The sequence below is a fragment of the Lissotriton vulgaris genome, chromosome 4_1 (genome assembly GCF_964263255.1).
Source record: "Lissotriton vulgaris chromosome 4_1, aLisVul1.2, whole genome shotgun sequence".
Taxonomy (NCBI): domain Eukaryota; kingdom Metazoa; phylum Chordata; class Amphibia; order Caudata; family Salamandridae; genus Lissotriton; species Lissotriton vulgaris.
Window position 1 is genome coordinate 1,558,658,940 of NC_141691.1, and position 27,666 is coordinate 1,558,686,605.

Below are 27,666 nucleotides of genomic sequence, written 5' to 3' on the forward strand. Positions count from 1 at the left end.
TGAAGAAGGTGCGGCCTTCCACCTGGCCGAGCACCGAAACGCGCCTTGGCATTGATTTCTTGTGTCCTGACTTTTTGCCAACCAATATCCAACCCTAAGTCTGGAATTGTCCCAGGACACCATTGTTTTTCAACATTGGTCTATTTGAGTACTATGTATATATAATGATTGATGAATGAATGATGAGATGAGAGTTTTTGTGAAGGAGTACATGCATTAAGGATGTGGATGTTTGTAAGAGCAGTATGAGTGATTGGTTTTTGGGATGTGTGGGATGTTTGTTGAATCAAGTTGTTATGTTTCAGTAATCTTTAAGTTGTATTAATTTGACGTTCTAAGAAATGTGTCTTTTACAATGAAAAATGAAAATAAAAATTTGACTATCCTCATACTAAGTGTTGTCTAGACATCAGCTGTTCATGTTTGTGGTCCTTGTGAGCCTATACCTGCTGTATATGTATTGAGGACTCTTTATGAGCCTTACCCTAAATTAATTGGGGCAGACTACTTCTGTGTTTTGAAATTGATTAATATAACACTGTAGGCATACTGTTGTTTTGAAATCGAATTCAAATTTCCGCAACATTCACATATCTGAAAACTATTGACCACATATTTATCCTTGAAACTGGAGTCCGAGGAGTGGGGGTTTCAGTTCTGTCTTTAAAGTGATATAATAAGGATTGGTCCTTATAGGGATAGTGCCAGATTCTGGGTCCACTACCTGAGGAAGCGTGACTTAAAGTTTTTAGTTTCTTGATGCACGGTGGTCCCAAGCAGAGAGAGTTTGCACTTAATAGGATTTGTAAGCCACCAGTAGCACCCTCGTATAAAAGCTTATATGCAATACAAGCCAGTTTGAACAGGCTCCTCATCTCTATGGGAGGCCAGTTGAGTGTGGTCAATATTGGAACTGTAAAGTTGAATCTTCTTGTGTTGGGCATGGAGGCCATCTTGAAAGTATGAAAACATTATATTTAAACCGGATGCCACTTTACACCCTGCCAAGTTGTATCATGGAAGGTGATGAATGTCTTAAAGTATAAAAAGGCCTTTCAGGATGTCCGGTAGTTGCTATTGTAGTTGCAGTTTTAAATGGCCGTGGACACCAACCATTTGCAAAGGAAGACCAACTGGTTTTGCCTGGCTTGTTTAATTTAAATGTATTGTTGCTTTTTCATTAAGTAGCACTTTGTTTATACTTTACACAAGTAATGCGGCATTTGACCAAAGCTTTTCTTCTCCTGGACCGATTAAGTCCGATGTCAGTTCGTGTTTTTTTTTTTTAGATAGAATATGACTGTAAAACATGAATCAAGGCAAATATCTTTAAAGTTTTGTTTTTCATCTAGTCTTTTTTTTGGCTACTATTACAGGTGAGGTTATGGTAATCGATTTAGGGCAAATATTTCAGCTTTTGTGGCAGCAAAAATCATCTGAGAAGGCAAGGTGGTGAAATAAATATTACTAAACGGCGTATATTGTTCTTCTTTTGTAGTGTTTTGCTCCCTAAACTTTATGTGCGGCTGTGCTAGAAGCCCCCCAAATAACAGATGTTTCCTTCTCTCTTGTTTCCTTGCAGCTTATTGGGTTTGTGTATGCCTGCTACGTGATCAGTGTTTTCACAGAGGACGAAGACAGCTGTAAGTACCGCCACGGACTCATCCATTATCTGATATCACACACATAGACATCTATTTGCCCTTGTATTTAAAGGTGCCTTGAAAACCGTGGAGACCTGGCAGTTCGGCCGATTAAGGCTTTGAGCAAGTGAGTTGCTGCGAGCGAACTGTACAGAGCAGCGTAATCAGGCTAACTGCAGTTTTGTAAAATATACCACGAAACTGCAATTTTTCACACTAACAGTATGTTTTGCTTCAGGTTATAACCACAAATCTCATCTGTCTAGGCAATCTGTCTAAATAAACAGCCCAACGCAAAGAGGGGGGGGGTCTGTGACCTGCAACGAGCAGATGCAATTATTGGCATATAAAGAACCACGCTTTCACTAGTTTATTGAGAGCATGAAGTTATGAACAAAGTTAAAAATAAAAGTGTGAATTATTATTCTTTGAAGCGACCTTGAATAATGATATGCACCCCCATTCTTTATCCAGTAGTGCAGGGCTCGGTTTCTAGTCTCATATGATCATATAATCCCACACTCTGGGGTTACTGTTGGAGTTTTAGGCCAATAAACACTCTCTCCCCAGACTCCCAAAGCAGGACTTTTCCGTGTAGTCCCCCAGTACTATAGCTCCTTAAGGCTCCTCTAATGCTCGATATTACCCACACACCCCCCCAGCCACAGCTGCCAAGTGCTGGTAAGCCTCTTTAGCCAATGCCATAGTGTAAGACAAAGGGTTATTAGTTGATAGGGATGAGAACCCAACTCAAATAATATTCATAATCCTTGTCAGGGTGAATTAGAAAACTCACCGAATAAAGCTCTGCTTAACCCTCTGGTAGCTTGGCACAAAAGCATTCAGGCTTAACTTAGAAGCAATGTGTAAAGTATTCATGCAGCACTTAAATAGCACTCAAACAGTTTTAAAGTGAAAACACGATCAGGTTGGGCCCAATGGAGGTTTTACCTTCGAACTGTGTGGCGCAACTCTGCGGGACTCTGTATTGGATCTGATGAAGCTTTCAGTCAGGGACTGTGTGGCTCTGCGGGTAGCTGTGTCGCTCGGCGCCAGATCTGGTACACATTTTGGTGAGGAGCTGCGTGGTGTGGCTCTGTGGGGCTCTGTTTCACTCTGCTTTGGATTCGGTGAGGCTTCTAGTCAGAAGCTTCTCGGCTCTGTGGGGCTCTGTGTCACTCCACACATGTTCCAGTGAAGCCCTCGGTTAGGAGCTGCACAGCTCTGCATTGCTCTCCATCAGATCTAGTGAAATCTTCAGTTAATCAAGGAGAAGTACACTCTGACTCCAGTCAAGTGTCTAGGACCTTTGAGGGTCAATATTGCCTCCACCAGAGGCCAGCAGAGGAGACCTGGTCAGGTCGAGTTGGGTCTGGTCATCTGGGAAGCAGGAAAGGCCTCTGGAACTTGTATATCTGTAGTTCACATAGGAAGTCAGCCAACTGACCCTTAGAGTCACTTCTGGTATCCTGGGTTGAAGGTAAGCAGGTCCTGTCTTCCTTCAGGCTTCACAAAGAAGGAGAGTATTTCTTCTGAATCCAGGAGTGTTCTGATTTCAGGTTCTGGGGATGGCACTTTTATGGCCATGCCAGCCTGTGGATGGGGGGGACACCTTTGTCTAACTCTAAAACTGGTTCTTTCCAGTTTTTCCCTTTACCCTGGGTTTGGCTCCAGCCTTGGTAGTTAAACAATGGGTAGGCTCGCCCAAGTGTGAGCTGCATCTGCCATCGACTGGAAATGCATCTTCTGAAAGCAGGAAGGGCGGTGCCAGCTCTCAAGTTAGCCTTTGAAGTTCAATCAGGACAGGAGCACAGCTACTCCCCAGCCATCGGCAGGGAGACAGCTATCTGGAGGGAGTATACATCACATCACAGGCAAGAGCCGTTATTAGTCAGTTGACCTTGGACACTGGCTGAAAGGCACACTTGGCTTAGGTAGGAAAATGTTAACTTTCAAAAAGTGGCATTTTCAAATTAGACATTTAAAATCTACCTTGACCATTAGATTGGATTTTAAATTCCCATTCTAATGAGTCTTTGAATAATTTTTCTTGCTAGTCCCAAGCTGAAATTGTGCATTGTAAACAGTTAAACTTCAACCCAGTGATTTTCCATGAGAGTGTCAGACAATGTGAAAAACAACTTTATAGATTTTCCACTGACAGGACATTTACAATTTAAGTACATGTGCCCTACCTTTTAAATACAATACAACCTCTCTTATGTGCTGTCTAGGGCCTACCTTAGGGGTGTCATGTATGTGTTAAAAAGGGAGGTTTAAGCCTGGCAAAACATGTATTTTGCCAGGTCAAAATGGCAGTTCAAACCTGCACTACAGGCTGCAATGGCAGGCCTGAGACATATTTTCCAGGGCTACTTTGGTGGGTGGCACAATGAGTGCTGCAGCCCATTTAGAGCACATATGCTACCATATATAGGGACTTATAAATAAATTAAATGTGCCATTTAGGTGGATCGAATTTTACCATGTTTACAAAGGAGAGAAAAAGCACTATCCCACATTTAGCAGGGGGAAACTGCAGAGTGTGAATGCCAACGAAAATGGGTTCTGCTACAAAAAGCAAACACCTGGGGGGAAACCAAGCAAAAGATGGCAATTCCCAAAACATGGGGGCCCATTAGGATGGCGGGGGGATTGCCCCCGCCAGGGTGGCGTTAGCCACCGCCGGCCTGGCGGGGGCAATCCGCCAGCCATCCTAACCAGAATGACCCCCCGCCATATTAGCATGGCTGGCGACCGGGGCGGAAAAGGTTTAATATGGTGGCGGTGTCTATCAGACACCGCCAGTCATATTACAATGGGCGTCTGTCAATGCCTTTCTGTGGTGGAAAAAGGCAGGCGGTCTTCACTTCGGGGGCCCCCTGTGTGCCCCCGGAGTGAAGGCCAGGTGGGAGGTGCACATGGGGGGGTACCTGTGGTACCCCCCAGCATTTGCATACACAAAGTGGCAGGCACCGCGCGGTGCCTGCCGCTTTGTGTATGCAAATGCATACATGCATTTTTAGCATTGTGGCGGGCGGTGCTGAGAGCACCGCCCGCCACAATGTTAAAAATGCAGGATGCGCCCGCCACTGTGGCAGGCGCATCCTAATACCTCCCACGGGACCCCGCCCTTATGGCGGGTGGTCCCAAGTACCATGAGGATGGTGGGCGGGCAAAGTCCGCCCGCCATTCTAATAGCCCCCATAGTATTTCTACGAACGCTTTGTACTTATGCAGATGAAGTTCAGAAGGTTCTCCTGGCAGAGCAGTGTGTGTTTTTTCCATTAATGGAACAGAAGAATGTGCCGATGAACAGGCCTGAGTGACGTTGACTGAGCTATGTGAGATATTATTATAGGATTTACATTTGTGCTTCAATCGAAATTGTAGATGCTTACATGCTTGCCAGGCTACATAGCTAGGTGGCTATAAGCTTGAACTGCATTTGCAGAATTCAGCAAAGGAGTACCAGTCTAGTAATATCAGATGGTGCTGCAGGTCACAACTTTGATGTTTTGACAGAGATGTAGTGTATCTACCAGTACTAGAGGGGGCACTGTTGCAGTATGCTGTTAGAGGTATCTGTGACCAGCACTAATCCTTCAAAAGCCACTGTTAATGGAGGTCTACATTAGGATTCATTGACAGACCTGTGTTTGTTTTCTCAATACTAAAGTAGTGGTCAGCAGGTCAGGGTTAAAATGCATTTGCAAAGGTTTCTGTGGATCCCACAACACAAATCAGTGCTACAGATCAGGAGTAAATTGCCTTTGGTAAAGGTGTGGATAGGTGTGGGAAATGTAATAGGAGAGGTGGAGCTGTACGCTCTACATTGGCAGGGCTGTGATTGAGAAATTATTAGTGGAACAGCAGCTGTTTCTAAAGGTTTGTGTGGGTTTTGGAAACGGAGTTCTGTAGGTTGGAAGTGAAGTGTACTTACCTAGTTGTACTTGGTGTACCTGTCCTGACAAAAAATAAGAAAGTGTGCAGCAGGTTATGGCTATGCACATTGGAAATGCTGTGCATTAGTCCCAGTAGAAGAATAACTTGGAGTGTTGCAAGTAAAAGTAAGATGCACCTAAGGCACATCTGGACTGCACACAACAAAGTAGTGTGAATGTCCGGAATCAATATTAACAAAGAGCAACCCTCCATCAACTCTCTTAAGGTGAGGTCATCATCAATATTCTGACAACTTACCATCAGACCAAACCATTCACTTCGCCACCCTGCACACCCCTCTCATTCAGCCACTGCCATAGAAATGCCCTCTAGGTTTCCATTCACTTGTCCATATCCATTACCCATTTCTCTGTCCCTGAAAGGATCTTTGGTCCACTACATATACATTCCAACACTAGAACATATTCAATCAACTGCCTTCAATCACTAAAAAAGTAAGACTTACATGATAGCATCTATCCAGCACAGACCCCTAGTTCGCGACTAAGATAATCCTTCCTGCTATAGATTTATTCTCTATCTCATCACTGCCTCAAATACACACCAGGGCATCCTCCCCATGTTTCTAATGTACCGTCATGGGGATGCAGCTTCTCAGTTCCCTTCAATGTGTGGATCAAATTCTCAGGAATGAAGAACAGCAACACACTTGATTCTATGGAGTATTTCAGCTTCTTTCTCACAAATTCCAACATACAGGTCCGGATTATGAATTAGACAGAAATTCATGCGCGGTTTAACAGCGGATAGAATTATGTTTACTGCGAGTAGCTCCATATGGAACTCTACCTATTACAAGGTAGACACCTTGAAATAGGGAATTACTGTGCAGGCACATAATCATTGTTTGAATTCCTTATGGTAGTCCCTGTTCTATAGGGCTAATGCTCTGATTTACCATATCCTTTGAGCAGTTGGTAAAAGGTAGTAATAGCTTCCCTGCAGGGAAGGGGTGAAGAGCAGGAGCTGAGAGGGAGGAGAAGAGAAACAATAGTTTTTACAGAGGGGAGCATGCAACCCCTTACAAAGAAAAAGCTTGGCACGAACAGGTAGGCAAGACTGCTATTGCCACCTGATTTTACTGACCTGAATTTCCAGCAGCAAAACCATGTCTGGTGTTCCTGCACCCTGGACAACCGATTGTGAGCACATTGTTCCATTTATGATTAGGTGGAGTGGTTTCCCACTTGGGGATACCACTTTGTTTGACTTGTAATTAGGCCGACAGTGCTAATCTTCATTCATAGTAGCTACACCTGTGAGTGCAAAGCTAAAGTGGCACCTTCCTACTTGCTTTCCAAAAAGTCTGTCAAATGTTCCTCCTCAACTTTCAGGCTTGAAATGTAAAACATCACTTTAATTCTGTACTTCTCCATCTTACCCTTATAGCGACACTTCCTTTTTTATTACATTTTTTAAATTTTTATTTCCAGAGTGAACTTTAATCAATTACAGTGTGGTGACACCTATTACTTCAATTTCTCCAAACTATCATCATTCCACAAAATCAGATGGCTAATGCTTTCATTGCCAATACTTAAACCCATGATATGAGCCATGGGCTCCCAAATTAACCTCTTGCAATCCTTTGCAATAATGCCCATTGCCATCCCGCAAATGTCAATCAACAGATGCCACCACTCTCTGGCAGGTGGAGGGTACTCATACAACCATCTATAATCATTCGAGCGAATACTAGTGCCTTCAAGACAATCCCTTCGTTCAGAGCAGATATTTTAGGGGCGTGGCCCAAAATTAAAGTTTTAAATGTCGGAGCCAAATGAGTGTTTAAGAGTTTCCTTAATTCACAGAAAACTTTAATCCAATATGTGTGAATGTCGGTTCACTCATAGAATATCAGCTCCCAAAATGTCCACATACTCAAATATCGATCAAAAATGTAGGTAAAAAATATGGACATCCTATAATTAAAATTGTAAGTACAAAAACATCGAAACAAAAATATTGTTGTAAAAAATATAGATGTACAAAATATTGGTTCTGATATTTATTTATTTATTAAAAATATATAAATAGTAAAATTAAATAAAAAATATTATTTTTTATATACATTTTAACAAATATAATACTTTTAATTTAAAAAATATTTAAAACTACATATATAAAATGTAATATATCTTATTTAAAACAATGAAAAATGATTAATTTTAATTTACTTTATATTTTTATGAATATCTAAAAATGAACAAATAAATATATATACACCTATAACATAAAATCTAATAAATAAATAATGATATTTTATATTAAAACATAAAAATATTTAATAGTCTTTCTAATTAAATTTTGCACACTGTTGAGTGCTACAAAAGGGAAAGTGTTAGATGGCGGAGGGGTAAAAATGACTATTCCCACTCCAGTGAGTGCAACAGTAGGGAAAGTGTCGGATAGTGGAGGAGTAAAAGTTACTGTTCCCCTCTCCAGTGGGTGCAACAGTAGGGAAAGTGTTGGATAGCGGAGGGGTAAAACATACTATTCGCACTCCAGTGAGTGCAACAGTAGGGAAAGTTTTGGATAGCAGAGGGGTAAGACGGATGTACGTCATTACAACGTATGCTTTTACAATGCAGGCCTTTACGATGCAACTTTTACAACGCAAGTCGTTACTACGACTTGCGTTGGGGGGCGCTTGATAGTTAATAGTTTAATTTACTATTCCAACTCCAGTCCCCGTGGATAGTAGGGAAGGTGTTGGATAGTAAATTAAAACTATTCCCTATCCTAGAGCGCCCCAGCACAAGTCGTTGTAATGACTTGCGTTGTAACGGTTGCGTCGTAAAGGTACTTCGTTGTAAAAGTTGCGTTGTAACCGCTGTTCCCCGGTAAAACTTAATATTCCCACTCCAGTAAGTATAATAGTAAAGAAAGTGTTTGATAGCGGAGGGGTAAAAGTTACTATTCCCACTCCACTGAGTGCAACAGTAGGGATAGTGTTGGACAGCGGAGGGGTAAAACTTAATATCCCACTCCCATGGGTACAAAAGTAGGAAAAGTGTTGGATAGCGGATGGGTAAAAATCATTATTCCCACTCCAGTGGGTGCAACAGTAGGGAAAGTGTTGGATAGCAGAGGGGTAAAAATTACTATTCCCACTCCAGTGAGTGCAACAGTAGGAACAGAGTTTGATAGCGGAGGAGTAAAAAATAACATTCCCACTCCAGTTTGTGCAACAGTAGGGAAAGTGTTGGATAGCGAAGGGGTAACAATTATTATTTCCACTGGAGTCACTTCAAAATTAAAAACAAACAAACAAATTAACAACAACAACACAAAAGATTTAAAAAAACAAAGAAATAAAACATACATAAAAGTTTTAGGTAATTCAAATTATAGAAACAGATTATAATGTTAAAAAGATCTAATACCTAAAAAGATGATTAAAAAAAATATTTTAAGAACAAAAAACTTTTTCAATAGAATTTTTTTAGAAACAAAACTCATTATTTATTACATAAATATAATATTTTTTATTTCCTACCCTATGACACCACACAATTCACAACTCACATTTACATTTTTTACTAAATGTACCTCCATAATTAACATAATTTATTAGCAACTAAATAAATATTATTACTTTTAAAAAATGTAAAGCAAATAACAATTAATTTACTCCCCAATATTACTCCTATAAAACAAAACACACACACAAAATAACAATACACACTTACCATAAAAAAATTCAATTGATAAATTAATATTAATAATCAACTAATTATTCATTAATAAAACATAACTTACTTTCCACCTTCTACCCCAATAATCACCACAACCCACACCTAAAACTCATTACACAATTTCCATAACTAATTTTAACATTAATATCAATTAACAACAATTTATGAATACATTTAAAAGAATTTACTTCCCACCCTTTACCACTATAAACCCCACAAATTACATAAAAATGTATTACACAATTGCCATATTTTAATTAATTAGGATTAATAACAAAGAATTATTAATGAATTATAAATACATTTCTTCCCACCCTATTCTCCTATAAACCCCACCACCCACTCCTAAAAAATGACACAATTAACATAATTACAAATCAAATGATTAATAATAATTAACAACCTATTAATACGTATTTAATAAAAAAATAACTCCCACAATTAACACTATAAAATATAAATTTTAAAACATTAATACATTGAAAATATGAATACATTTATTATAATTAAATTACTTCCCACCCTATTCTCCTATAAACCCACAACCCGCTCCTAAAAAAAATGACAAAATTAGCATAATTGCCAATTAATTAAATTAAAATAATTAACAACTAATTAATAAATAATTAATAATAAGTTAATTCCCACAATTAACACTTTAAAATGTAAATTAAATAAATACTAATATATAAAAAATAATCATTAAGTTACTATAATTAAATTTCTTCCCACTCTATTTCCCTAGAGACCCACAACCCACTACAGAACTTAAAAAGGCTAAATTTAATTAAGATAAAATTAATAACTACAAAAAATGTAACACATAAATTAAAAAACAAATTCACACAAAGAAATAGATCACATACCTTTAAAATACATACTAAAATACATAACACTAATTAAAACATTGATATTTTAAACAACTATATTTTTGCAAATGATATCAACAACTTCGATATTTCCAAAAACTATATTACTTACCTGCAAGTCGATATTCTTGACCACGATATTCTTCCTGTCGATATTTCTGTATCACAATATTTGAAACTTGATATTTGTGTATGTCGACATTTTTAACTCAATATTCTGTCTGTGCACCGGCATAGCCAATAAGTCTCGCCTTTTGGACCTTCTAAGTGTTTAGGCATGCAGCATATTAACCTGGGTCCTTGCTTCCCTCAATGAATAGCATCTGTTACCATGCATGCCAAACCTATGCATGGCTTAACAACGCAGTCAATACCACAGCTGTGTGGTTACCTCAAGTTTCATTACAATGCAACTCATTACAACGACTTGCTTTAGGGAAGGGCTAGACTTTGGAATAGTTTCGATTACTATTCCAATCCCAGTCGGTGTATCAGTCGGGAAGGTGTTGGACATAAAATACAACACCAGTCAAACACTGCATTTCCAAAAGCAAGTCGTTTTAATGACTTTCGTTGTAATGGAACTCGTGGTAAAGTCTCAGTCGTGGTACTGACTGCTTTGTAAAGGCACTACGATGTAATGCCTGTGTTGTAATAGATGTTTCCCTCCCTCAACTAACGCATGCTGGATGATGCAGCCGAATACAAAGACGTAATGTCAAAGGACGCTAAAAGTGTTAGAATTTACCTATGAAAGGTTGCCTACTTTCAATAATTATTGTTCTTGATGGCACAGGCCAGGTTGAAGGACTGCCATGTACAGCCTGCACTGTTTACTGACATCTCCTAATGAGGCACCATCATGTTAGTGCGTCAGTAAATGAAAAAAAAGAACTTAAGTTCATTGGGCTGTTGCAAAGACTTTCTTTAACATCTAAGAGGAGCAGAGCCTGGCAGAATATCACTGTCTGAGCAGGCTCAGAATGCAAAATGGCCACCATAAAGCACAATGCACAGATGACGCTTCTCATGACACCAGCTGTGCAGCACTTGATATTTGTGTAACGATTGGTGCAGGAAGCAAAGACGACAGGAGTAAGCAAAAAAATGAAATGAAATGCTGGAAAAATAGATTCAAGTCTCGGCCTTGGCTTAATAGCCCATGATTCTGAGCAAATCACTTAAACACCCTCTGCTATAAAAATAAAGTGTCCGTGTGTAATGCAACCGGTGTTCAAGTGAAGCACTCCAATCTCCTTGTTTACGCTATATAAAACTGCGAAAACTGAACTGTCAACAAAGTGAGCTTCTCTAATCAAGATACAGTACCCTGCAACATGAAAATGCAAATTATTGGCAAATGTGTTTTAGACATGCTTTAACTAAATACAAAACTGTTATTATTCAATCAGCATTGACAGTGTCATAGTGTTTTATTTTTATTTTATTTTATGAGTTTTATATAGCGCTGGCCAGACCCAGAGGTATCATAGCGCTTTACAAGAGTATCAGCACGAAGCAAGTTACAGAGAGTTACTACACATTACACAATGTTAAACATTAAAATCACAAGATAACTCAAGAATAACAAAAAAGACATATGATGAAGCAACGTAACACAGTGGCATAACAATATTAGCGCAGGATAAGAGAAGACAAAAACAACCTTAGAGGCAGAGAGGGAAAAGGGGGAAAACAATAAGGAGAGGTTTAGGAAAGCAGATTAGGACAGGAAAGTGAGAGCGAGACGTAAAGGAGGTGGGACCAGAGGATTCAACAACAATCGAAAACGTGAAGCAGGTCAATGGAAAAGAGAGGTGATCGAAGGGTCGCCAAGATGGAGACCAGGGAGGAGGAGGAAGGACAAAGGTCGCTAAGATGGCGGAATCAGGACATGGGTGTCAATAGACGACAGTCCCAAAATGGTGGGGCATATTTGAGTCCAAGTCCAAAAGCCAAGGGGGCTATATAAGTCCAAAAAGAGCTGAGTTCACGGAGTGGAATTAGATGGGGCAAGGAGCCAGAGACACAGAGGAGGGATGTGTGCAGATGATTGACGAAGCACAGCCATGCCGTCCACATGCACAAGTTCTGGGCAGCGGGGCAGCAGTGTCCGATCCGTTTTCCGCAGGTCAAGGGCAGACTTTTTTAGGCGAAAGGTTGTTTTGAAATTTGTGCTGGTCTGGAATATTGTAAAAATACCTTGGGGTGGGCACATGCTGATGACCACACTGCAAATATGGGCAGAAAACAGAGAATGAGCATGCAGCAATGTGGGAGGAAGTTGGAGGGAAGAATGCTGCAATAAACTGCTCCGACTATGGGAACGTGTCCGCACAGAGACACAGAACTGATCTCAGGGGCTGACCAGTTCAAAATACAAATATAAACAATTTACAGGACATCTAAAGTCAATGGGGATACGGAAAGGCCCAAAGAACCAATATCAAGCTTAGCCAATCCTTATTTTAGAAATGTGGTGTATGTGCCCTTCAACGGTAGACTCTTGTTTTCAAAAAGTATGTTTAATGCACTCAAAATTCAGAAATCTCCCTAATCTGTTCTAGTGCGGGACATATTTATATGTAAAGTGAATACTTTTGACAAATGTACCACTATCAGCATTAATAGCATAACTTTATCCACATACTGCCTCATCCCTGCCTATATCATCATTAATTTCCTTCATAAATGTAACTAAGGCCAATCCATGAATTGTGAATGCAATCTCAAAAAGCTATATTTGACAGATTGTCATAAAAGCAACATACAATGCATCACTATACAATACACTATATAAATAATGCATGACCACACACATATTAAAACGTTTTTTAATTAATTGATACTGTTGTTTTACAATGCAAGTTTTTCTAAACAAGAACATTTGTTGCCGATTAAAAATTACTACATGATTAAAACCATTTATGAAAAAACCAATAGGTAATTTTGCTAGCTAACATCATGTGGATGAAAAGTGCGAGTGCATATAATCCAGGCCCACTTTATGAATTTCGCAACTGCAACCGCTAAACAGGGAGAGCAGTCTGACTCTAGTATTCTTAAGGCTTCTATATGTCTCCGGATGCCGAGATTTAAGAAAATGGGTTTTAACCATTTGCGAGGAGGGGCAACATAGAGGGGACATACAAAAAATACATGTGCTATGGACTCAACCACGTTTAAACAGTTATGACTTTTGTCAACTCTTAATAATGCCCATTTAGAGGTAAAAGCTTTTACAGAAAGTGTCCCGACCCTGAATTGAAAATACAATTTACGGTCTTGTGGGCTTTCTATGATGTCCCAGTATGCCTCACAAAAGGATGTGATTTATAATCTAGAAAACGGCCTGTTAGATTGGTGCTAGTTCTACCTCTAAGAACTTTCACCCAGACTATTTCCCAATATTTATCTTTCAGTTGCTTTTTTGATGGGAACATTGACATGTCAGATTCTTCCCATAACTGGTTGAGTTCCAGGTCTTTTAAGAGTAAGCTTAGCTCCTTAAGCCACTGAATAGCATGAAAACTATCTGCCTTGATCACAGCCCTCAATGCTATGGCATGATGGGCCAGTTCTGGGGTAGTACAGATACGTCTCCAGTACAATAATGGCCGCAATCTCGCTATATCCACCACATTTGTCCTGCCTAAATCAAGAAACAACGGAACAGTGGGGGTGCTTTGGGGAACGCCAACCAAACTACGTAGACATTTTCTCTCTTATGTTGCCAGTTGGCTCAAATTTGAAAATCCCCAGAGCTCTGAACCATACAAAATAGCACCTAATACTTTAGTGTGATAAATCTCCAAAGCAGGTGTAATAGGCTTGGTAAGAGAAGATTTATGTTTGGAGGAAAAGGCTCCAGCGAGTTGATGACATTTTAAAATCGCCATGTCTAAGTGACCTTTCCAACTCATGTTGCTCTGAAGTAAAATGCCTAAATAAGTAAAGGCCTGTACTTCCTCTAAGGGGATACCATTTAGGATAATTTTGCCTTTAAATCTTTTCCACTGATTCAGGGACATGAACTTGGTTTTTGAGATGTTAATCTCAAGCCCACGTATTTGACAAAAATCCCCAAATGCATTGACAGCCTTCTGTAGCCCACTCGCAGTCCGCAAAATAATCAGCGTGTCGTCCGCAAACATGAGGACGGGTACCCGGAGACCCGCCAGGACAGGGGCATCTGTAGGGGAACTGCGTAGGTGGTCCACTATACCATTTATGTATAGTGAGAACAGTGTGGGTGCCAGGACACATCCCTGCCGAACACCTCGCTCGACAGGGAATGCGTTGGTGACCTCACCTTGTGCTCCCCATCTAATTCTGGTGAAGTTATTTTTGTGTAGGCGGACGACAAGGGTCAATAACTCAGGGGGCATACATAAGTCCACCAAGACCTTCCACAATTTGGAGCAAAGGACTAAATCAAAAGCTGATTTCAGGTCTACAAAGACTGCATAAAGTGTGCCTTTAGTTAAAACAACATTCCTCCAATAAAGTGCAATAAAATAAAAAACTTGATCAACGGACCTAGTGCTGGGGCGAAATGGGGATAAAATGTTGTATTTCTCTACCCATGTTTGTATTTTGTTTTGAACTAATCGAGCAATGAGTTTTTGAGCTGAGTCTATAAGACTAATAGGTCTATAGTTACTTGGGAGGGATTTATCACCTTTCTTGTGAACCGGGATTATTTCAGCTCCTTTCCATGAGAAAGGGATCGGAGCACCCATAGCCACTGCATTAGCTAAAAGTAAAAAGTACTCGCACCAAGACAACCTGTCACTTAAAAAGACGTCGGCAGGAATGCCGTCCATACCAGTTGGTCTACCGTTAGCCACACAATCTAGAGCTGTGTTCACATCCTTTAAGGTGAAGAGCTGGCTTTGGTAAAAGATGGTGGGTGGTAGCGGGGACTCTGACTCTGTCCGGCTACAAGCATATTGTGGTTTGAAAAAATCCAACCACTGGGATTTAGCAACGTTATTTTGCGGTGGTTTTACTAAGCCTCCCCTGTCCCATTTTATGATATTCCAAAATCGCTTGGAGTCTTTTGAAGTACAAGCTGATTTCAAATCCCGCCACCTATCCTCATCCCACTGTCTTTCGGCAGCTCTCTGTGCGCGTCTATATAAATCCCTTGCCTCTCTTACTTTACAGGGATTCTTTAACCTTAATTCCACGATCAGATTTTCACGCGTTATTTCACATGCATCATTGTACCATCTGGCCATATGCAGCTTTTAACCTCCCTTTTCGGAATTTATGGCCTTTGTAAAAAAAGATTTAAGTCTAGATAAAAAGTTTGTGAACCGGGATTATTTAAGCTCCTTTCCATGAGAAAGGGATCGGAGCACCCATAGCCACTGCATTAGCTAAAAGTAAAAAGTACTCGCACCAAGACAACCTGTCACTTAAAAAGACGTCGGCAGGAATGCCGTCCGTACCAGTTGGTCTACCGTTAGCCACACAATCTAGAGCTGTGTTCATATCTTTTAAGGTGAAGAGCTGGCTTTGGTAAAAGATGGTGGGTGGTAGCGGGGACTCTGACTCTGTCAGGCTACAAGCATATTGTGGTTTGAAAAAATCCAACCACTGGGATTTAGCAACATTATTTTGCAGTGGTTTTACTAAGCCTCCCCTGCCCCATTTAATGATATTCCAAAATCGCTTGGAGTCTTTTGCAGTACAAGCTGATTTCAAATCCCGCCACCTATCCTCATCCCACTGTCTTTTGGCAGCTCTCTGTGTGCGTCTATATAAATCCCTTGCCTCTCTTACTTTACAGGAATTCTTTAACCATAATTCCACGCTCAGATTTTCACGGGCTATTTTACATGCATCATTGTACCATCTGGCCATATGCAGCTTTTTACCTCCCTTTTTCGGAATTTATGGCCTTGCTAAAAAAAGATTTAAGTCTAGATAAAAAGTTTGTATGTGCCTCTAGCATTATTTTAGGAAATCCAGGCTACAAGTTTGTGGGATCAGAAGGGCTAATTCACTGACAACCTCGGTTTTAAGCGCCTCTAATTTCTCTGTGTTCTCAATGAATTTGCCCCACTTGATATGGCGCATATTATTTGAGGAAATTATATCTAATGTGTCCATCCCTCCCCTTGGAGTGTCATCTCTAACCCTCTGATGTACTTGAAATATCGACCAAAGGGGATTGTGGTCACATTCCAGCCTAAGTTTGACAACCATATCTAACAAGTAGTGCCATGCTCTATTGTCCACCACCAGGTAGTCTATTTGGCTACTATGCCTTCCATTATCAAAGGTGGATACTCCCAGACGATCAGAGGGGGTTCTTCCATTAGCTGCTCTAAGTCCTCTTTCTAAGCACATAGCCTTTAGTTGTGTCGCTGCAGCCGTCCATCTCTTTACAGTGGGTACTTCGAGTTGTGGAATTCCCCATCTGTTATCCTCATCTGCAGTGAGTATCTGATCCTCTTGGCCGAGTGGTTCGAAGGTTGTATTAAAATCACCACCCACTATGGAAGTTAGCTGCTCTGGGAGGGCCTCAAGCTGGGGGTCAAGATCGTCTATTACTTCAGATTTATGTCCTCCTGCAAGCCCCCTGGCATATACATTAAAAGGGGCCACCTTATTGCCATTTGGCCAATCCAGTATAAGTGTCATAATATCATGGAGTGGTGATATAATTTGATGCTCTTTACATCTTAGGTTCTGATGGACCCAAATTATAAGCCCTCCAACTGGCCGACCTTTTGATTTTTTAATAGCGGGAACATAAAAGTTAAGAAACTTGGAGCAAAACACTGGAGCAGTTGACCACGTCTCCTGGACGAGGTTGAAATCATACTAGTCAATTAACCTGCCCCATTCGGGAGATGATATCTTATTACCAATTCCCGCTATATTCCATGTGAGCAGGGATAACCTTTCATTGTTTTGAGGCATAGTAGTTAGATTAAAAGAACACTCCTGTCCTGGAGTGTCACCCTCTTTCTCTGTTGGTTGCTCTAAGAGCCTTAGGGGAATGAACCCTGATAAATCACTACCTATAATGCAAAGATCACACTCTCTGGTAGAGTTCAGTCCTATCATGGGCAGGGGGTCACTAGCTTGAATAGACTCAATATTCACTTGTGATGGTTCCAGTGGATTTAACAATAATTGCAGGTCTTTACTAGCAGCTGCCCTACCCTGACTCTACTATGTAATGATTTTTCTCCCTGGATATAATTGTAATTCCCATACAGTCAATCGCATTCCTCCATGTCAGACAAAACCCCAAACCGATTTTCCAAACAGATTCCAGCCATCATAAATGGAGTAGCTCCTTCAAATGGCCTAGATGGATGGAAACGTCTTAACCTAAGTACGACTTAAATTTATTGCCCACCAACTCCTATCATAAAAGAACTCTAAGGTTAGTGGGATAATTGATGAGTTCCTTAGTTGTGGAGGAAGTAGATTGGCCAACATGGATGTACCATGTTACAACGCATACCATTACAACTACCTACTGTTACAACTCGACCATTACAACGCATACCATTACAACGCATAGCGCTTAGAGGTGCTGGATAGTGGTAAGTATAATTTACTATTCCAACTCCAGTCCCCGTGGACACTAGGGAAGGTGTTGGATAGTAAATTATACTTATTCCCTATCCTAGAGCGCCCCGCAGCGCAATGCGTTGTAATGGTATGCGTTGTAAAAGTTGCGTTGTAACAGTAGGTAGTTGTAAAAGTTGCGTTGTAACAGGTGTATACCGGCCAACACATCAATCAGCACCTGAGGACTCGAGAAATTTATAGCTATGCAATCACCCCTGAATTTTTTCCTGTGATCGCCAAGCCATGGCACCCTTCTAGCCATTAGGATTTCCCCTGCAAGTTGTTGTTTGCCCCTAGGGGATATCCTCATGTTATTATTCAGCCAATACAAGGCTTTGTCAACTAGAGAGGCTGCTGATTCCACTTGGCTAGGCCCCAGGAAGGGGGGGGGGGGCATTAGCCAAGGCAAGTACCAAGGGTAGGGCCTCAGGGATGAATTGGAATGACACTCTCACGTAGGGGAAATCAGTATGTATATCTGGGGAGGCGCCTACACCAGTGGCTAAAGTGGTAGCATACGTGATCTCTTTTTCCTGGGTTGCTAGTCCACTGGTGTGTTGTGCGTCAGTAGTCACAAGGTCTTGATCTTTGGATACTGCCCCCTCTATGTTCGGATTGCCTTGAGTTACAAGGGATGTATGTACCTGCCCCCTGATAGTGGCTGGCTGGCCGTCCCTCACCTGGAGTGGTGATAATCCTACTATGGGGGCATCGGGCAAAGTTATCAAACCCCCGTTTTGCTCTAGAGCAGTCATCCTATCTTCGATGATCGACAACCTGGATATAATGGAGGTTAAGGTAAGATCTATTTTTCCTTTCAGTGTTGCCCAGATGGAGTTCGACAATTCCTCTAATGAAGGTTGGAGAGTCGGGGATAGTTGTTTAGATGTTTTTGGTCTTACTTTTGGATGCCTAGCCCCCGTCTGTTTTACCTTTCCAGGAGTTACCAACCCACCAGCCCTAGTACATCGTCTCACAACAGGTGTAGGTGGCGGAGAGATACAAGATGACACATCTTCAGTAATATCTACAGGAGAGGTATTTTGGGACTGGACATGGCTATTTTTTGACATAGAGAGCGGATCGACCAAGTCTAATAGGTCCCAAGGTACACCTGGGGATTCAGTCTGTGTTATAGGAGTGTCATGTATCATGGCAGTAATAGTGCGGGTTGGATCCAACGAAAGCCTTCTTTCTGTTCTTTCAATTTCCTCATTTAACATGCTTGTTACTTTTGCCAAGTATGAGTCCAAAGTAGCTCCTCCCCTGCCATTAGGTTTGCCGCCATCAGTTCTCTGTTTCCTCATGGTAAATCAGTAAGGGAAAAAGATCGTAACAGTACCTTGGTGTGGAGTAGATGTTGGGGGGGTGGCCCGACCCCCTCCGGTCCCGGACGGTCACAGACGGTCCCGCCCTTGTCCCGCAACACGCATGGTGACGCGCTAATTAATGCACCTCCTGGCGCGGATTCAGTGTTGGCACCTGGTTGTTGGGGTCCCTTACACCCACGGTCCGCCCCCCCCCACGGCGGCCGCGCTCTGCTGGAAAAAGGCTGCGGCGCAGGGGGAGACGGGGTTGGTGATGTGGGGAGCAGGCTCAGGAGGAAAGAGAAACTGGCTCAAGGCAATGCCCCCAACAGACCCAAATGAACGTCAGGAAAGGCAGCAAATTGGCAGGTAAGGTCCCCACTCCACCGAGGGTGACGTGCTAATTTATGCGCCTCCTGGCACGGATTCAGCGTTGGCGGCTTCCAGCCGCAAAGGCACCTGGTTGTTGTGGTCCCTTAAACCCACCCCCCCCCCCCCCCACCCCCACGGCGTCCGCGCTCTGCTGGAAAAAGGCTGCGGCGGCAGTGGGGGACCGGGTACGGCGATGTGGGCAGCAGGATCAGCAGGAAAGAGAAGCGGGCTCAAGGCAATGCCCCCAACAGACCCAATTGAACGTCAGGAAAGGCAGCAAATTGGTAGGTAAGGTCCCCTTATGCATTTGTATTTAAATATATTTCACAAAAAGCGAGTATGCTGGTCTACTATAAGTCCGATCCCTATGTTTATCCCAGAAAGGACATGGCTCCAACAGCCAAAGCAGCACAAACACATTTATAATAGTCAATAGTAGTGTCCTTTAAAAACCTGAGGTTAAATCCCATACTTGCAAAGGTAAATGCCAAACTACAAGACCAACAATGCAACATGCTGCTACCCAAAAGATCAGGATTGGCTTAAGGTGCCACTCAATGCAATTACCCACTTGGCAGCTAACCTCAGTTTGTGCTGTGGAATAATGACAGGTGTATCGATGTGCATTAGGGCAGTCATACAAATGTAGGGGCATTCAGGTTTTCTATATGATAGCAGAGAGCGTACTCCCTTTCAGTGTGTGAGGCCACAATGTGAGCCACCCTACCTCATTATGCTGTGCACGCCCACCCGCTGCTTGTCGCCAGATGCTCGAAGTGAAGATGAGGGAACATAATTGTTTGTTGACATTTTTTCTGGAAGAACTACATAGAACACCCCCTAAGATCTGCTCCAGAATGAAATGATCTATCCTAATGGGCTGAGCTTTTCCCTCCAAAGCTGCGTGGGAAGGAGACACTGACCTTTGCCCGAGAAGAAGAGCTGCCCCATCTACCATGACTGGGGGAATTTTAGGATGCCACACACTAATCGTTCATCTCCTCACCTTCCTCGAGCTGAGCGCAGTGATGCTGCGGATCAGGGCACCAAACTTGGAGGTTCCAGCCAGCTTACCGGCACCAGCATCCTACACCAGCAGCCCCAGTAGAGAATTCAGGGGCAGATTTACAAGCAAAACCAAAGGGGATGATTGACGGAGTGTTGAACATTGAAAGCACTCACCACCAGCCAACTGATCTGGGTTTAATCCATCATTATTCTTTCGCTCACGCCACCACCCCAGTTTATACATGGCCATATGCAAATCAGTCTGACCCTGTGCCTCATGGGAACAGCCCAGCCCAGCCCGAACTGCACTTACAAGCCCCTTGCACCACTTTTGCATCACTTTTCCCATGTTAAAAGTGACTCAAAAGTGGTGCAAGGGGATTGTAAATCTGCCCCTCAGTGTCTTGCCCACAATGTTGCTCATGGTCAGGCAGCAGCAGTGAGCAAATAGGGTAGTAAACAAGCTGCAAAAGAGGAAGGAGCAGTCTGCTACCAGCATGCACCATTTTTTTGCCAAACCAACTTCCAGTTACTATAAAACTAAACTTCATCAGTCTGCTTTAACTAGCAAAGTGACAAAACAAACAGAACAGGTACATAAACGTGCTGAGCTGTGCCAGAAATTAAAAAACTATAGTGACAAAAAAGCAATGGAATGAAAGTAAGCAGTACTATCACTCATTTATGCTTTGATTTAAAAAATAGCAACACATACCCGCCAACTTGGAGAACAATCTCAGAGTTTGAGGAGGGGGTGGGGTCTTGTGCTGATCACTTAATCTTCCCGTGCCTGCCAAATAAAGAATATGTCCTTGTGTAATTGGTGCTCATGTGGAGCCCTCCATACCTTTGGGTCCTGTTTGCACTATAAAATGATACAAAAAAACTACTACTACAAAAAAAAAACAATGCTCAGATGGGAGGAGGTAATAGAGGCCATCACGCGCTATACTACCAACCAAAATCCTCACTGAGTGAAACGCCGGAAAAAGAGCTAAACACACAAAGGAGGGACTGTCACAGAAATGCACCAATAAGAAGGCAGCATTTCTGAATGTCACAGATAGAAACCAATGGCAATCGGTGGGTTTGCCAAACCTCACAGAAGTAATATATCAGCTCCCACTCTATCTTCCAGATCGTGAAGTCTTTTACTTTTCTGCAGTCTTATAATCAAGCTACTGGGCCCTCTCAAGAGCTCTGGAATGGCCTGGCAACATTCTCTGAAACAAAAATCTTAGCTATCCAGAATGTACTGCGTGCCCTGCGTGTTCTATCCCCGCCTATCAGGCAAAACGATCATATCAACGATAGGCTTATTCAGTTCAGGCTTATATCCTTGAAAAAGTCCAGAGAGGTTATTTTAAAATGCAAGTCTGGGTCTCCTCTTGATGTGTGCCCTCCCAAATTGCTTGCAAAAGCTGTGGACATGTTCAATCCTCTGATTAACTCTCTCTATCATCCGGGGGTTGTGCCTCATGTTTGGAAGATTTCCAACGTGGTCCTCTGCTTAGTAAGCCTCCATTAGACCTCAGCAAACTATAGGCCCATCTCTTTGTTACGGGCATTGACAAAAATGCTTGATAAGCTTGTTAACAGCCAGCTCTCTGGATATCTAAAGCAAGGGAGTTTTCTACACCCCAGCCAATCTGGTTTCCTCTCTCTGTCATAGCACGGAATCAGCAGTACTGGAAATATTCGACCATATCAAATGGGCCTTAGATTCAGGGGAAATTGTAGCTCTGATTCTTCTTGACTTGTCTTCTGCCTTCGACACCATACCACACTTCCAGTCATTCCCTATTGGACAGTGGTTGCCAATCCATACATAACTGGTATTTGTGTCAGTAGGATATCCTTACGTACTGTGTATTGAATGAAAAATCCTCACATTTGCAGATATTTAAAATACCCTGAACAAGAAATCGAGCATTGCTAAGAAAGATGGTAAATGATGGTAGTATATTGCCATCAAAAACATGCCCAATATGTTATAACTGAGTGCTTTCCCACTGAGCAACAAAAATATAATGAAAAATTAAAGAGGCCCAGATTATGCCAAAGAGATAAGTGAAAAGTCAGGCCGGGTATGCTGAAATATTTGGACATAATGATTGACAGAAAGGGTTTCCGATGTTGTGCTTTTGAAGTAAGATGGATCTTAGAGTCCGCATACAGTTGATAATCTGAATATAGTTCTTGAAGGGGTCATGGGCTTTTACTGACCCGAGTACTTGCGCTAGTCGTGAGGAGAAAGAGGCCCAATTTGTTTGGGTAGCTGCAGATGTGCCATAGAGTAACACTCTCTTTTCTACTGCGATATGAAGCGAAGCAAGAGAAATTTAACTTTGAGTAAAAACAAATTGGAGATTAGCAAGGACAGAGCTCGAAATAAGAACAGAAATTTAGGTAGCACAATCATCTTTGTGACATTGTGGCGACCTTGAATTCCTGTGGCAGTGTTACTCATCTTGCCAGGCTCGACTGCGTCACATCTCAATGTTTCACAGTTGAAATGAAATGTCCAATTTAGCTGTAATGCAATATTGACTCCAAGATAGGTGACCGATGACACGTATCAGGAGTCCATTGGGAGGCTTCAATATTTGTTATAAAATTCTTGCATCTTGGTGGTATTAAGGAGATACCCTGAAAAATCACCAAATGATGCCACAGCCTTTCTAATTCCTGGAAGTGATGTTCAGGAATACGAAGTGAGTATAATGATATTGGTTGCTAAATTGGCAGCTTATGGGGGAGAAATCTCTGAGGAGTATTCTCTAAGTGATTTAAATAGAGTTTAAGATAGAAGCTAAACAGCTAAGGTGAGAGAAGACAGCCCTCATGTGTGCCTTTTTATTTTGCAACGCTTTTAATCATTTGATATTTATTTTGCCTGTAAGTCCCTTGCACAGAGGTTTGATCCTGTTAATTAAGATGGGACCAAAGCCACGACTGGCAAAGACCTTCCAAAGAAATATGCATGATACCGGGTCAAATGCCTTTTTGGCATCAAGGAGTATCATGCGAGCCCTTTCTTCTTAGTGCTACCTTTGTTGTGCAAAGGGATTGCCTGATTTGTGTGATAAGTAGTATTTCTTACTGGAACGAGGCCTATTGCATCTGATTGACCCACTGCCACACCCTGGGGTAGAGCCTATATGCTAATACCTTAGCCAGAATTGTTGAATCACCAGTAATCAAAGCTATTGGTCAAAATGAGCCACAACTGAGGGGGTTATCTTTTTAAAGAAAAATGGTGGTATTTGTTTCCTTCCAAAAGGGAGGGATCTTGTACCTGTTATTATCAAATGAGTTTATTAATGTTAGCATTAAAGGCTCAAAAGCTGAAAAGAATGTCTTATAACACTCTTCCTAATTGCTTTCTTCAATCTCCAGCTGTGTGATAGGATCTTCTAACATCTTCTTATGTGAGCCCGAGATTTAAGTCAGTTTGGCTCAATGTAAGAAGTAGGTGTCAGGGCTACAGTCTGGTTACTTTGCATATATATATTTTATATAATAATCCTGAAATATGTTGATAATCTGCTCCTTGTCCTGAAAGACAATTCCCTGTTCATCTTGGATGGCAGTAAAGTGATTTTTCTTTAATCTTGAGAACTGGAATGCTTCTCATATTTTCGCTATTTTCTAAGTTTTGGAGGTAGCCTTGTAGAACCCTCCAGAGATATCATTCCCACAACAATTATTTAATGCTCATTTTTGGTACTGTGAGCCTCTCCATCAAGGATTTGTAAGTGGATTTATCCATGGGGTTCCTCATGAAAAATGGCAGGTCCCTCTGAATGTTTATTGGCTTGTCCTTGAGCTACTTCTCGATTAATGTCTAACTGCTGTCTTTTCAGTTTGTATGAGAAAGTGTGGCCCCTCTAATGACTGCCTTTATGCAGTCGCATACCATATTTAAATATGCTTTGTTGCTATTATTAAAGATGTATTCTGAGATTATGCTGGTCATGTATATATGTAAGTCTGTAAGTCTTTCTCCGTTAGACAATTTGGCAATTATCTGCAGATCTAAGCTACCATGCCAGTTCTGATCAGGTGGAGTTGTTTCCCACTTGGGGATACCACTCCACCTGACTTGCTATCAGGCCCCCTGAGCTAATCCCAAATCTTATCAACCACATTTGAAAGTACAAAGCCCAAGTGGTTTCCTCCAACTCACAGAGGAATGGCAAACACCACCACAAATTAAGTACTGGCTGTGTATTACCCATAGTGTCTCTGGGTTTCGGCGATGTCTAGGAGTTTCATATGGCATTTTGTGTGTCAAGAAAATCTGTGTTTCTCCAAAAGAGTGTCATTTCATCAGATGATATGTGAGAGTACGAGAATGGGTCTTAGAGAATCAGAGGAATTAAAAATGTGTTGTGTGCTGTAGAAAATATGTAAGCGCCCACAACACATCCCATGCCATCTAAAAGGGTGTCAAAAGATTGAAAGTGACTCTTTTTAACAGAGTGCTCCTCTCTCCAACGTCCACTGCTAATCCTTTGAGTCTCCACCAGCGGCATCTCCTCTGCTATGATGGGGGAGCCTCACCCCCCGCATGCTGCCTCAAAAAGGCAGAAAAGGTAAAATAAAACAATAAGGAGCACGTTTTATTATAAAAAATTTTAATTAACTGCTGAGTCTTTGAGGGTGAGTCCATGGGGAATGACAAGCTACAAGAGGACTGGTGGGCACTATTGTCAGTGCACATAATGGTTTGGCCGGCCGTCTCAGGTTCACTCAAGCTCTCTCTAACTTGAGCTGCTTTGCCGGGTTGGAGAGAGCAGGCACAGGCTCCCAGTCTCACTGGGAGCGCAAATTCAGAGCGCTCGGGCCATTCCTGATACTGATCTAATAACATGAGAGCAGCATCAGGATTGTCCGCAGTGGAGTCTGGGAGCTTGGGCCTGCGAGAAGAGAAGAAGAAGAGCACGGCCGGATGCAGGTACGTTTTCATTTTTTTTATTTTGTCCCCTCAAACTGCCCGCCCGCCACACTTCCACAACAGCAGCCCTACTGGTCTCCACTGCATAGTTCATTTTTTGATTCTATGGGATTAGAATTCTCCTTTTCCCTTTTCTACATGTAGTTATAAACAAAACAGCAAGGAGCAATACCATCAGGCACCACAGTCTTACACCTTGGAACACCTTTACACATGGATAAAGAGATCTACATTCCCTTGTACCTTTCCGCATAACCCCACACAATGTAAGACACACACTCACACAGCAGAAACCCTCATACCACCCATCAACGCCTCCCGCACCCTCACAGTCTTATTATTGATTCCGATATGGAATTTCACACAAATAATCCAACACACTGACACATAGCCTAAAACAGAATTCATAACATCTACTGCAGATAATATTTCATACCGGAAGTCGAGATGGAGGTGTAATGCAGAGATCTAAAAATATTTCTGAGATTGACTGGTTTGTTTATTAATGCCTAGAACTGGAGGTGATGTCACATTTAATAATGAGGCAGGAAGAGTAAGTGTTTTGCCTTTGGACATTCAACAGAGGGAACCTCTCTAGTTCAGCTCTGTACTGATGTCTTCTAATTTTCTAAATTACTCTTCCCTGCCTTCCTCGCCTCCTGTTAAAGAGTGTTAACATTAGTGTTGCTGGAGGCTTGACGCTGTCTAATTGCTTCTTGATGGCTTAGAAGGAATGGGATGGTTTTATGTGTATGATTTCTGTAGGCAGTTCATCGAGGACTTTCATTGTTATGAAAAGGAAAAAATGGAAAAAATCTGCAATGTGCCATAGAATAGAAGCTTCATCCATAGCCGTGTTTTGGGGAACGGTGTAGAGAATATTTATTTTCTTTCCGATCTGCAATAAAGCGCTCAGATAATGCGTTTTTGAGTGCCTTGTGTGTCCTGTCCGGAGTGTGGTTCGATGATGTGCCTTTATTTCTTTAAGAACATGATTTTTTTCTTTCTTCAGGATTACTTCCTGAGTCCACTTTTGACTGTGCACATTTGCCAGGCTTGTCAGTGTCAGCGTATTGCTGATAAACTCTTCAGTGGGTTCCAATACGGTAAAACATAAACCACTGAAGAATACTTCCACCTCACCTATGTTAGTGCTTTTTTGGGGCCCTAAACAAGCTCTTAAGGGTTGTCCATCATGAGGAATTTAGAACAAAAACATCAATACAATCATTTGATTATTTTTTATGATTTCTTAATGATTTTTTAAAAATGTAAATAGAAAAGAGAGAAAATGAAATGTCACATTGTTATCAAATGCAGGAATGGATGATTATACAAAGATAAAAGCAAATTGAAAAACACATACAATTCATCCATGCTGATAGATAAATATTCTTCATTGAGATGCCTCACAAAACTCTATCCCTCATGCTGAGACAAATGTTCAATCTATATTTATGAGAAAAAGCCAATAGCAGGATGACCTGCAAATTCTTATGGTGCACCCCCATGAGATCACCCACACAGCAATCATGTTAACTTCACATATCACAACATACTAACACATGTGCATTTCACACTGGGAACTTCTCAACCTAACATAACATACACGATGAAAATGGCGTAGGGAACATTTCAAATATGATCCGCAATGGCGTTGTCCTGTAGGAGTTCCGAACATTCGGGTCGACACATTTGTTAGAATTGTCAGTGTCAGCTTATTGCTGACAAGCTCTTCAGTGGGTTCCAACAAGGTAAAACCACGTGCAGGAGCCCAGGTCCAGCCTTCGTGCTGGTGGATCTTGGTGCGGCAATCTTTTTTGGCACCCTCCCACTGCACCCATGTTCTCCTCCTTGGATTACCTCACTACAACTCGGCAAAAGTGACCTACATCGTTCCACAGCCCCAAACTCACAGACATTTTATTTGTTTTAAAGTGCTAGTAAAGGCTGGCTTTAATAATCCACTTTGCTATCCACATAAAATACAGATATGTTCTTTGCAGCAGGCATATTAACCTTCTGTACTACTTTATGTCGAGTCAAAACTGGCACTAGACAAATCTCCGATGTCTTTGTCTAGCAAGAACATTAATCACAAGAGTAATCTTCACATTGTTATTGCTGCATGAAAGCTAGAGGCACAATGAACTCTGCAGCATGTTTTTTTTAAATCGTAAATTATTGCTAAACACAGCACTACCCTGAGGTTAGTGCCCCCCTCCAGGCCAGCGGCCACTGCGG

General features: G+C 41.7%; 1 protein-coding gene across 2 annotated transcripts in view; it reads left to right on the forward strand.

The window, feature by feature from the left end:
• The window catches only part of NKAIN3 (sodium/potassium transporting ATPase interacting 3), a 2,330,126-nt gene that overhangs the window by 2,142,921 nt on the left and 159,539 nt on the right, over positions 1-27,666 (forward strand). For both annotated transcript variants that reach the window (XM_086965797.1, XM_086965798.1), the window contains exon 5: positions 1,583-1,643. In XM_086965797.1, coding sequence (XP_086821923.1) covers positions 1,583-1,643 — 61 coding nt within the window. The remainder of the gene's footprint in view (positions 1-1,582; positions 1,644-27,666) is intronic.